The sequence below is a fragment of the Lutjanus erythropterus genome, chromosome 2, assembly GCF_056507025.1.
Source record: "Lutjanus erythropterus isolate fLutEry1 chromosome 2, fLutEry1.hap2, whole genome shotgun sequence".
Lineage (NCBI taxonomy): Eukaryota > Metazoa > Chordata > Actinopteri > Lutjaniformes > Lutjanidae > Lutjanus > Lutjanus erythropterus.
Window position 1 is genome coordinate 30,131,505 of NC_139318.1, and position 13,871 is coordinate 30,145,375.

The 13,871-nt window shown below is 38.7% G+C and overlaps 1 protein-coding gene across 1 annotated transcript in view; it reads right to left on the bottom strand.

The window, feature by feature from the left end:
* The window catches only part of atg7 (ATG7 autophagy related 7 homolog (S. cerevisiae)), a 92,350-nt gene that overhangs the window by 40,529 nt on the left and 37,950 nt on the right, over positions 1-13,871 (bottom strand). Inside the window, exons 17-18 of the mRNA XM_084736831.1 lie at positions 8,176-8,256; positions 199-321 (exon numbers count right to left, since the gene is read on the bottom strand). Coding sequence (XP_084592957.1) covers positions 199-321; positions 8,176-8,256 — 204 coding nt within the window. The remainder of the gene's footprint in view (positions 1-198; positions 322-8,175; positions 8,257-13,871) is intronic.

Here is a 13,871-nt window from a genome sequence, read left to right on the forward strand (position 1 = left end):
ATTTTCTCTCATAAAACAGGGTTGAGACAGATATCAAACACACACTCCAATGCTCAAGCAGTTTTGTGTGTGCATTGAATGTGACTGTTTTTTATCCATATGAATGTATATATTGGCACTGTGACCTTTGTCTGTTACTGCAGCAGTTTTCGTGTGTGTGTCTGTACCAGTTGGTGCAGGTGAATACGAGTGATTTACCTCTGCAGCCTGTGTCTCCTGATGCAGCAGTGTCAGTCCTGTCAGGTCTTCCAGGAATGAGTGGGAAGAATTAAAAACCTTGGACAGAAAGTTGAATCCCTCCCTCTCATAGTGGTCCAGGACCTGGACAAAAAGACAACATGATCAAAAAACAATTTGAGGTAATTTAACTGGGGAGGTAAAGTTTATTGCTAGGGTAACTAAACATCCCATTCTGACTGACACATCTACACTATGCTCTATGATTGGATTGGTCCAAGGTGAATATTGGGACAAAGTCAGTTGTTTTGCAAGTCACAAGTCTCAAGTGTTGGACTCGACTCCTAACTCAAGTTCCAAGTCAAGACAGGCAAGTGAAAATCAATAAAATATTTTAACAAAAGGTTCAGGTCCAGGTTAAGTCATGAGACACTGGTCATTGAGTTGCAAATCTTTTTTGAGTCTGTTAAGTCAAAATCTGAGTCCAGTCCACACTTCTAGTATATTGAGTATCGTATCGTGGATGTTTCACACCTCTACTTTTCATTAAAATCAGTGAGTAAAAAAGAAGGTGACCCACATAACCATAACTTTTGTAATGATTTGAAACCTACTGTGTAAACAGGAGAGAAAAATAAGTAGCTGTGTTTATCAGGGTCTTTTGTCTGTGTGCCTGAGGTACCTAGTGTACCTAGATAAATGCTATACAGTTGCTCTACAGCAAGCTATAGACTCAATTGGAAGATGCTTGAAAGATACAATTAATTTCACTGACACGTTTTCCTTAAATAGTCTGAAACTCTGGTCGGTGCAAGGACTCGTCTGCTGAAATTGAATGAGTTACTGACTGACTGTTGTGACAGAGACCTTTTGCATTTTCTACTGTAGTCCGCTGAAGTACCCTAGTCATGTGGATCATATATCATCCGTTTTGAAACTTTCTCCATAGCATTTAAGGACAAACCCTTTTTATTCTGTTAGATCAGAGACCCCTTCTTTGATTTCCTGGGAACCACTAAATCTCAAAGGATGAAGTCAGGACTGATGGAAATGGCATGGACAAAAATGGGAAAAGGATGTGGATGTATAGCTTGGTATGATACTGAAGTGCAAAGTGTATCAGCCTTTCCAAATGTAGGGATGGCTGTCAGTTAAAGGTTCCCTGGACTCCCACTTTCAGTTTGTTTCATCTTTTTGAGTTGGTTTATTGTGTCTGTGAATGCCATTTTTTCTCTTTTGCAAAAACAAGCGTTTAATAAAAAATCTATTTGAAATAAAAGTAACCTGAAAGAGTAAATGCCATAGCCTGTTCTGAAAAGAGAAATGACAACCCTTTCAAACCTCCTTCAATTTGATGAGGTGCGCAGGTGCAGAAAATGCAGTGGTTTGATTCGTTTCAAAAGGGGACAAAAGGTTTCCAAACGTAAATGCACCTCTTCACCTCTTATTGCACTTTCAAGTTAAATATTACATGTCCAACACATTTCTAAAAGTGTTTTTCTTCTCCAAACAAACATTTCATGCTTTCAGACCTCTTTGAATCTTATGTGTACACTTTGAGTGGACGGCTGAGTCACGCTAATGCATCACGATTTGTGAAGTGTCCACTTAAATCCAAAACATTAGAAGGTGGCAAAGGGCAACTCTCTTTCAAAAGCAGATAATAATAATAATCTTTTAATAGGATAAAATAAAAAGGCACCCTTGCTGCTCTGCTACATAGGCACTCAGCACCCATGCAACCACACTGAAATATTTACCTTGATCTCCCACCAGTACTGACTTCAAATACCTACACCTTCTTTCCAAAACACACACGCGCACACACAGATCCTCTGCCCTCTCGACTACCTTCCTGAGCTCGGCCAAGCCTTTCATAGTCACCCACAGACCCTCCTCTGCAGGTGTAGGGTTACCTCTGCCTCAGACATCAACACACTGTGTGAATCAATGCCTGTTCAAGTGTGTGTGTGTGTGTGTGTGTTCGCAGACTGACCTGGCGTCTAGTCTCGAAGCCAGACACACGGCACACAATACACACTGACGTGTCCCTCGTTCATCTTTTCAACCTCTCTTTTCTTTCCTTCCTTCTCTTTTATTTCCTTGATTCTTCACTTCCATCCACAGGATCCGTTACATGAGACGCCAACGGCCAAAAGCCGTTGTGTTGAAATATAGGAGCTCCTGGCACAGAATGCAACATGATAACTGTGATGATCTTATGATAGCGTCAATAACGTCACTACAAGAAATACACACAGACACACACAAAACACACTTGTGTCAAAATCAATATCAACTTTAGACATGCAGGACTGTGACTAATGACTTGTGAAATAGTTCCAGTTCAGGCACAGTTTAAGTTTTGAAAACAGCTGATTATTATTAATAAAAATATATAAAAGATATAAAAATATGAGACAAATCAAATGAGACAGAGATGTGAATTATTACCAAAACTGTACCTACATCAAATGCTGTATGTATTTAGAGATTTTTTAAATAATAATTACATTTTAAGGTCCAGTGTATAAGATTTAAAAGGGTTTATTGGCAAAATATGACAGGAAGAGAATATAATATACACAAGTATGTTTTCATAAGTGTATAATCACCTCAGAATAAAAATTGTTGTCTTTGTTACCTTAGAATGAACCGTTTATATCTACAGAAAATGCAGATCATCCTCCATACCGGCTCTAGATCGCATTTTTCATGAGTTTCACAGCCACCATAGTTTTCTCCTGCACACTCAGTATCATGAAATGTTAAATGTCTAAAAAATGGATTATGGTAGTACTTAAACTGTATTTTATAGCTCATACTACTTCCAGGCCCTGATCGTCAGTATCCAGCAGGGAATGGTGACAGGGAGCAACACTAGAATGGCCACCAGAACCAAGAGCTGGATGAACGGGCAACAGAGACAGGCTCAGCAGCCTTCTGGTAAACATGGCCAGGTCTGGACCAAGTAAAACCTCCAAGACAGACGGAGGCCAGTTTCAGGACAGAGAATACAGTACTGAGGTGATTTAAAGGAGTTCCAACTAGGACCCTGACTCTAGGAACAGCAAAGGCAGGTGGGGATGTGGGGCAGCAGTCAGTGTCCACCTCTGGAGGCCTTAATAGAGGTTACAGTGGGGTCAGCCCCAGAGTGCCAGGAGGCAAACCCAGCAAGAAAGACATGCCAAAACTAGCTGGTTAGCATGCTAACTTCACTGCAACACAATGTCAAACAGTTATTTCTTCACATTCTGTTGATAACTTTTGAACATTATAAAATAAAACTCTTACATATAACACATTTAAGAGGGTAAGAAAAGTGAAGAATAGTGAAGTATAGAATCTACTATCTCTGGAGCACTGTGAGATTATGAATATGCAATAAACACATGAACACATGTAGACACCAATAAAGGAAGAGACTTGGAACTTTCACAAGATGTTGCAGTGTTTATCAGGAGCTGATGGGTTTCAGTAGTGATTGCATGTTGTTGACGGATTGCACAAATTAAGCCAAGCTATAAACACAGACAGACAGCAACATCTGGATTACATGGTGTAGTACACATACAGTATGTATACAAACATATGGAATACACACGTCTGCACTTGTCCTAAAGCTTCCTTCCTCATAACACACACAAATATCTCCCCTCTAGCTTTATTTGACAGTGATGATGTCTTCTTTTTGCAGTTGTTTTTAGATCCATAGTGTGAATATTTACTGGTATCATGCACTATAGGCTGTGTGTGTATCCTTAAACATGTCAAACACACACTGGGTGGTCCTGGTGGCTCACAGGTGCTTAACTTAAGAAGACAGTTGACTGTTTTTCAAAGTGTACAAATTGGACGCTCATGAAATAAACTATATCCTGTATGTATCAGTTATTATGTAGTATTATTAATAGCAGCATTAATAAAGATGTAAGGGACAATTTCAGAATACAACTCTGGTTGGTAAGATAACCGTGGTGAGAGCTTTTTGACTGATGAACACTTATGAATGAAATACTTCTTCTACTTCTAGTTCTTGGTTAGTGGTTTTGCCATGATGTGACACTTACTGTACACCAGTATTATGAGTAAACGCTTCCTGGTGATTCAGTGGCTTTGACTTCCCCTGTTAACATGTTTGGTCAACACGCCAGGTTAAATCCTTGCCTTAGAAATGCACAAACTCCATACTGACTCATTAAGTAACCACTCAGGCCTCATGGTTTTTCTGAGAATCAGCACAACTCACAGGAAGCAGAGCTCGTAAAGAATGTGTAGTAAACCCTCTGTGGTTTCTGTACAATGAATACATGTCTACAGTATATGTAACGAAAGCACATAGGAAAGAAAATACTAAGAGTTATTTATTCTAAAATTAGTTATGACATTTGCAGAAATTGCTTCTAGTATGAAAATAATTGCTGACAAAAAGGTAAAGAGAATTACGACTTATTATTGATTTGGCCTTAGTTGTCAGTACAAAAAAACACTGATTAATCTGTGTTTTTGAAGAACTGAGTGATTCCTGAAAAAAGAATATTTACAAAATAGATAGAAAACATTCCAAACGTGGCTATGGCTGAAAGATTATAAAATTATAAACCAAGGCATTTAATTCACAATTATTTAACAGAGAGGAAAAACAGCAAATCCTCACATTTGGGAAGCTTAAACCAGGAAATATTCAGCATTCTTGCTTCATCGCTGATTTAAACAATTAATAGATTATCAAATTACTACTCATTCGTCTTCTGTCAACTGGGAAAAATCAATTAAAGGTTGAATCCATCAGTGTTCTTTCCTGGGTTTGTTAAATGGAAACTCCCTCTCAGCCGTTAGCTAACAGTGTCGACGTAGGTTACAGCGCTGACGCCCTCTCGTCCTCTACTTCAGCCCAGGGGGATTTAGATCAGTTCAGATGAAGCAACATCACTTAATGCAGAAAACTATGTCAGGCCATGTGGGAAAAGGTTTTTTGGAAGGATTTTAGAAATAGCATTGTGATGCTTTTGGTTGTTGTTTTGACTGAATTTAACTGTTCATATTTGAATGCAAAAACTGAAGACTACTGGGAAGCTACAGAATGATATAAAAACAAATAAATAATAACAAATAATAATGGGCCGACCTTTTTAAGTATTATTTTTTCCCGCACACACTTGAGAGTAGACATAATTTTGAGCCATTGTTTTAGTGTTGTGGTACTAATATTATTTTCTAATATTTTGGAGCTGGTTTCAAAAATCAGGTTTTAATCTTTACAATCTGTGAGATGAGGATGATTTATTTTAAAGGGAAAGTTCACCCCAAAATCATGAGTAGATGCACGCTTCCTTCTGCACAGTGATACGGTTAGCGGGTGTAGTTTGGTAGAAAGAAAATAGTTCCTACATGAAACTGCTCACAAGGTCTGTGGATTATTATTATCTAGAGAAAACAAAAGTCGTGGTTATTCAGTTGCATTTTTTGGCACTTTGAGCACCACACACCAAGTGCCATCTAGTTCAATTAAACAGAAACTAAGCAGCTCACACCAAAACAATCTACAGCACTACAGGTAAGAAGAAAAATATGAATTTTTGATTTTGGGTCAAACTGTCCCTTTAAGTGTAAAACAGCTCCAGTTATCGTAGGTTCAGAAGAAAGTAAAAATCTAATAGAAAAACAGTGTGAGCCATGTTAGTCAGCAGCTCAGTGTCTTTTAAAGACTTTAAACTACAAATGTAAGAAATGTTTTTGCTATTAATAGTGGGAGCATATTTGGTAGTGTTAGTACAAGTAGTCGTAGTAAGAGGTGTCTGGCACAGTTTAAGACAAAGCCACGTCAGCTGTGATTTACTCTCTGGCGTGTTGTTTTATTGGCTTGCAGCCCCAGAAAGAGTTAGGAAATGTGCGCACGCACACACACACACACACACACACACACACACACACATGCAGAGTGAAAAGCCCCAACTCTACAGGAACTGCTCCAGCCCAGACAGGGGCTGAATTGTTTTGTTTCCATAGTGACCTGGCAGCACACAGCTGACTGCGGCAGGAATACACACAGACAGACATGCACTCGCTCACACACACACTACACACACGTAGCACAAAGACAGACACACACACACACATTACAGTGAGTGGACTGATAGATGGACAGAGGGACACACAAAGGGACGAGAGATGTGGGGGAGGGAGAACAGGAAGGGAGAGAAGGTGAGGCAGAGGAGAGGAAAAGAGGGAGACGTGAAATAGGAGTAAACCCTTAAAAACAAAAGTGCTCACTTGAACCATATAGGGTTCTTCAGCTTGTCCCATTTGAGAATGCTTTTTGGTCCCTGGTAGAACCTTTATAAAGGTTCCACTTGGAACCCAACATAAAGTTTTATACCTAAAACCATCTGTAAAAGTTCCACCCAGAACCACCTATGAGAAGTTCTATCCAGAATCTTGTGTGTGAACAGGGTGTTCTACCAGGAACCTTTTTGTATTTATGAGGTTTCATCTACAAACCACCCAAGGTGTTCTACTGAGAACCCTTCTGTTTCACCTATAACCCTTTTGTCTTCAAAGGGTTCTACAAGGAACCATATTATATGTGTGTACAGATGAAGCAAGAAAAACATTGAATCTCATAGATTATATGAAGTGTCATCCATAATTTTAACAACATTCTTCAAAAAAGGGTTCTGTGTAGAACCTCGGCCCTTCAGAAAGAACCCTTTTGGAACCCTTATTTCCAGGAGTGTAGCCCGGTAGAAGAGAGAAAGAGTGAAAAGATACAAGACAGAGAGGGAAAATGTGTGTGGGCGGGATTAACAGAATCAAAACATATTCACCAATTTCACTACAGAACCTTTATCCCTGCCTCAGCAGAGGATCGTCTTTCCTCACCCATGTTGTTCATTGTTCCTGACTACACAGGCTTTTACCCAATCCCTATCAAACCTCATGAACCCTCCATGCAGACCGAATAATCTCATCAGTCACACAGGCAGAAACATGACACCTTAAGATGGGCTGGAACTTCATACTCCTTTTTTTTTTTTTTTTTCAGGAGCCGCGTAGGTGGAGAAAACTTTAAACTTTTAGAGTACAAGCTAGCCAGCTCCCCTCCCCTCCCCCTCGGGCTCTTGGTTTCTCCCTCTGTGTGTCTCTCTCGCTCTGTCTTCACATGAAAGTGATAGATCTGGGGCTTTATGACCTCTTTATAGACACAAAGAGTGCATTGAGATCAGGGGAGAAAGAGAGAGTGAACCAGCCCTCCACTCATCACAACACCCTTTCTTCAGCCCTGCACTTCCTCTCTTTACCCCCCCACCCCCTCCTCCCACCTCTTGCTTTTTCAGACTTTTTTTTTTTACTTTCTCCCTCTCTAAGTTGTTGCCCCCCCCCTCACATAAAAGTAACCAATCACATCGCTGGACGCTGCTAACCACAGGGCCACCTGGGCCAATGATTGGCCAGTTGGCTCTAGACCAATGACAACACGGTTAAAAGACACGAACACAATTTCTCCCACCCCACTTGGCTGATTTGGGAAATGTGGACCCTTCAACAACCCATCTTTATATGCACACACACACACACACACACACACACACACACACACACACAGCAGTGGTGGGAGCTAATTCCTCTCATACGACAGTCACTGACATCAATGAGCAACTGCTGCCTGATTGTTACCATATGGTTTTACCAGCATGAGTGTGTGTGTGTGTTCAGTATTCCTCAAGGAACAACATTTCAACACAGCTTAACAATGTAGAAATGGGAGAGATGGGAATCCCCCTATTTCTGCTAAGGCTGCAATTTGTGTTTCAAAACAAATGTTGTTACATAGTAACAGGATCTGATAAGTAAATCACAATCTGCCCATCTGCGTCTGTGTTTCATTCTTTCTACTGTAGCTTAACTCGTACGACTTTACAGCCAAAACACTTCCAGAAACTCGGTTAGAAAACTGGATTTGAAATGAACTGTTATGTTATAACATGTGCTACTTACAATGGGTGAGCAAGCAGTGCATTTGTCAAAGGCCAGGCTGGCAGGCAGGACGTTGTCGAACCTTGAAAGAAAACCACGGATCTGTGGAAGAGAAATCAACAAGTCAACAACTGACATAAAGTTTAGAAGCAAAATAGCACAGCAGCACTCAAAAATAGGCCTTTCAAAACTATATTTGTGTACTATATAAACACAGCAAATTTAAATTATGTGAACACAACAAAGGTCTCTAATTTTATCTTTTTTTTTTTCCAAGTCTATTCCACAGATTAACTCCTTTAAAGGAGCAATATATAACAACTGTGTGTCTAAAAAGTGAGTTGGAGCCATAGACAGTGGTTGAAATCCTATTTTATAAACCATCTATGGTTGAAGTGAGGTGTTTTCCCCCCGCTCCCTTGTCACCAGACTCAAGAAAGCTCAGACAGGTTGCAGGAACACTGCAGGAGGACAAGACGAGCGCAACATTATAATCTGACAATAGCAAGCGATGGCTCCACTGTAAGTTGATCAGCTGCTCATAACTGTCATTCATCTGTCGATGTAAAGTTAAGCTTTACACTGTGAGTTTGAATTCAGTGACTGCCTGTCAGACTCCAACATATTGCTCAGTTTAACTCTTATAAACATCTTCTCGTTCTACAAGATTATTAATGAGACCTATAAACAGGAACTTACCCGTTTGGTGAACATATGGCATTAATTTAAACTCTAATTAAAATGTAGGTACCTCTCGCTACATACTGGCTCACTCCTACTTGAAACATCCCCTGGATGCAGCAACTTATTTTTCTACTGTATACATTAAAGCTACTGCAAGGAGCTTTCATATTGTGTTGATTTTGGAGGTTGGAAGACTGGCTAAAGTGGTAATGTTTCCACTGTAACAAGCTCAATATATAAAATCAAAAATAAAATGATCTCCTTCCTCTCCTTGTATTAGGTTTAATTGTACAGTTTTGAAGACCACCAAACGTTTAAATATGGGAGCCCGTCAGTTTAAGAATAATATGTTTGTGGGTTCATGATAATAAGCTTTGTTTGCAATTCTTATTGACCTTTTCTGAAAAATGAAGGCTGGATTTGTGACTGTTTTTTTATGTTTCCCCACATTAATTAATATTTGGAACTATTAAAGAATGGTACAATTTATGAAATTAAATTTGAAATTAGATGTCTTTTCTTGTCTTTTATTTTGTGAAATACTTATAATAATAATATTTTTTATGCAGTCTTTCTATTTAAACATTTTATTTGATTGCTCATTTTTTTTATTTAATGACAACTTATTAATGTCAAATCATTGACTCCAGAAGCTGTTTCAAAACTTTACTAAAACAAAATAATCATTAAGAGACACAAATTGATGAACGCATACAATGATTCAGGAGCAAAATAAGCAGTTTAGGAGTTTATTGAATGTTAAAGGCACCTTCTAGTCAAGTTTATGAAAAGAAAGTACCCTTTACACCTTTCGTCCTAAATAAATCTAGCAGTAGTAAAGTAGAAAACATTAAATCTGGGGCTTGAACATGTGGAAACAGTTGAACTCTCTGTTTTCTACATTTTAAAGTCATGCTGAGAGCGCCCTCTGGTGCCACAGAGGATACATACAACCTTCTCGAGTGCAACCTTTCCAGCACATCTCTCACTGCTGAAAACCTTCACTCCTATTTATGGCTACTGCAATTATGGTTAATTACCTTCATTACTGTCTAAAGAACCCCCTCCACATACACACATGCACCAACAACACTTAAGCGGCACATGTTGAAATGCCATTCATCATCATCATCAATATAGTCCTTTCATTGCTTCCCACCTCCTCTCTTATAGCAACATCCTCCTGTTTTTTAATAAAAGCTCGACCCATTATGTTTTCTTCTAGTGACGCACGTAGGCCAGAGCATGAAATGACTTCCTCACTGTAATTATCTGGTGGTGAAAGTATATCGAACATTTGTGACCAATTACTGCGTAATGCTCAGCAAGTGAACAGAAGTGGAAATAAAAAGCAAAATCAGTTCTTAGCTGAGATATTATGACAACTTCACGCACCCCCGTTTGAATGACTCTTCATGGGGCCAAATTTGCACCAGTCCAGGCTGTGTGGACACCTATGGATATCAGTTAAGACGTACATCTCACATTGTTGGACTTAAAGTAAATGTGGTACAGTGCAACATCTTGCAGAACATTTCAATTTCATCCAACTGCACAACATCCTTAGCCAGCGCTTCATTTCATTCATTTCTTGCCATCTGTGTGCTGATCATTTCAGTGAAAATGTCGCGTTCAAGGACAAACAAAGAGACTAGGAGAAAAAGGGATTGAAGACTGCAGTACTACACATATAACATGAAGGTGAGTGGACATTCACAGTGGACAAATGAACAAATGAAGGGGTGACTGAACGGGTGAGTCAGACCCATGGGTGAGCGTGGGCAGGTGAGATGGTCTGGCTGCAGACAGTCAGCTCGACATAAAATAGCCTTTATAAAGAGCACAAATTTGTTCCCAGATAGTGTGCTTGTCACACATTCACAGGCACAATTCTCATTTGTACATTGTATAATGATACAGGGAAATAAATCACAGTTGTTCAGGCATTGCATGTCAGACTGACATTATTTAAGAAGGCAAAAAACAGAAACTACTTTATAGAATCCTGATTTTGTCTACAAACTGATTTACAGCACCGGAATAAAGATCTGTTGCTATCACTGCCAAATTTACTGCACTATGTGCAAAATTTCTCCACACCTTTTTATGTATTTGCTGCTGAAAGCTTTCTTTTCGTTTTTCTGTACTTTTTATTGTTATATCCTGTTTCATTCCTGTGTATTTATTCTATGTAAATATGTGCAAATCTGAATCTTAATACATTTCACCCTTTGAGGATGACACAACTGCAATTTTGTTGTGCTAGCATAGTGACAATAAAGTTCTTGAATCTTGAATCTATTGTCGGAGCATCTGACAATGAGCATGCATAGCTTTGGAAGATGTACACTGCATATATGCCTGTTTGGCAGCACCTGGAAGTTGTCTGACGTCCTCCACGATCATATATCATCATATTGTGATTTTCCGAATGTAATTTAGCTATTTTGGTCTAATTTTGTACATCTATTGTTTGTCTGTCCATCCTGAAAGAGGGATCCCTCCTCCGTTGCTACTCCTGAGGTTTCTTCCTGTTTCAGGCTGGGTATCAGTATTCAAAGAGACAGAGGGATTGAAGGTATGGTATCAATCGAAATACCCCAGCGCCAAGTAGTATTGAAACTCCTCCGATTTAATCATTTTGTAACATGCGTCTAGGAAAAGTGACTGCTTGTATGGTTTTGCTCAGAGCCAATCACTGTAAGCATTCTTCAATTTAATGCGACATGTGATTATCTCACTAAAGCTGCGGGTAGAACCACTAGAGTTTGCAGTTCAGTGTGCTGAGATTCCACTAAAACATCTGTAAGTATGGCCATACCACATGCCTGTGGTATCTGATAAAAATAAATGCATAAAATGCGTAAAGATTATTTCAGGAATGCTTCCATTCACATGATGGGCATCAAATGAAATAGAAAAAAAGTATCATATGAAGTACTCTAATGGTATTAGTATCACTTTTAGGGTAATTAGTGATTTGTGCTATTGAGCTGCATGAGTAATACTAGCAAAGTCTACTGTCTATTCAACTCTTAATTTTAACTAACAAAAGATTTCTGTTGTCCTTAATGCAAATTATTTGATTTAATTTTGACTCTGACACACAAATTTACCCCAAACAAGTACAGGGCATTCGATGGATTTTTAGTTTTTGTAGTAACTGACTATGCTTTTGTCTGCATTTAGGTGCTCATGCACAATGATTGTCACAGGTTATATGGCAAAGTCATTGTTGTACTATGTGTCTGTTCTTATGTGCTTTTGTTCATTAATGTATTTTACATGCCATCGATCTGCCAGGGACTGCATTTGAAAATTATCCTGTATAAGTAAATCTGACACATTTAGATAATGGTTTCAAGTGCTCATGGTTATTAATGTGCATTGTCACATCTTAAATAAAATAAACATAAACATAGTCCAGGAAAAAAACTATTTCATGCATTATAGAGATGGAGCTTGAAATGTTTCACGTATCAAAACTACACAACAAATTTCAGGATCTAAAGCTAAAGATGGTGACAGTTCTATATTAACAAAAGAATATGGGCTGCACCGATCAAATACATATATATATATATATATATATATATATATATATATATATATATATATATATATATACATATATATATGGTATAGATCATTTACTTGTTTGGTCACTTGTAAATAAAAAGACATAATGTAGTTTCTGTAAACCACCACAGGTTGTCACTGTGGCACCACAGAAAAAAAAACAGCCTGCAGCTTTAAACTACTCAACATCAGTGTGTTGTATCAGCAGTAGACTGCTGTAGGACCAGGCCCTCTGGGTTCAATATATACATAAACTGGACACACACACACACACACACACCACATGCAGGTATTTTCACCCTCATGCATATTATTTACCCAGATTCTCTCTCTCTCTCTGGTCATTATTGTCTTACTGCCTCGCCCTCACTCTCTGTCTACACAACCCCGCACACACACGTAATATAACCCATTTGCATGCCATTTTGCTTTGGATTATTTGGTTGAAATGCCATGAGCAGCAGAGGTGTCGAGCAAATGGCAAAAATTCAGATTCTCAGGGTGATGAATACTGATGATGATGGAAATGGAGGTGGTGACAAGTCAGTAAGCAAAAAGGGAAAAGCTGCAGATCATCTAGCCTCCTGTTTTTGGTCTGTGTCCTGCTTAGTACATCTGACCTCATATTAACACATATCCTTTAGCATATTTTTCAGTCAACTAAAAGATTAGCGAAAGGTCCAAGTTTGACCTTTAAAATGACATCCCCATTCAGAGTTTTGGGGATAGGAGCTATTAAAACAGACACACACAGCAGCCGCTCCACTCTGTGGGAAAAGACATGAAGGCAGACAAACAATGAACGTCCCTTTCTTCTCCACAGTTCTTTAGAAGGTATTAACTCAGCAACTCACTTTACAAAAAGAAAGAAATGAATAATACAATTTTAAAAAATTAAAAGTCACATTGTGATTGTTTTGGCAGACAGTGCGATTTGAGTCATGATTTTAGTGGAAATGGAAATTCTTGCATTTCATTTTGACTGAAAGATGAATAATGTGCTTTTTGTTGGAGTCTGTACCAAACAAACATGTTACCTTACGTCTGGCGAATATGATTTATAGGCTGCGTCATTTGGATATTGCATTTAGTCATATTGTGACTTCGATAAAATTCAATTATCTTCAGCCCTAATTTGACTATGCACTATGTTTATGTACTGAGCTCTGAGTTTCACCTCACTTAAGAGCTGAGTGACCCACTGCTTCCAGCTAATTCTGGTCTGAACTCAATCTCAACTTATGAAACAGAATTATTTTTGTTCTCAACAACGGGAACACTTCAAATCTAGCTATGGCCTGTTATGGTGAGCCACAGGGCTCTATCATTGGCCCATTCCTATTTTTGAGCATCCTAATTCACTAAGGACAGAAGAAGACTCATTCCAACAGATAGTACACAAAGACATTCATATCTGCAGCCAAAGTCTGTATATCATAACATTTCCTCCTCTC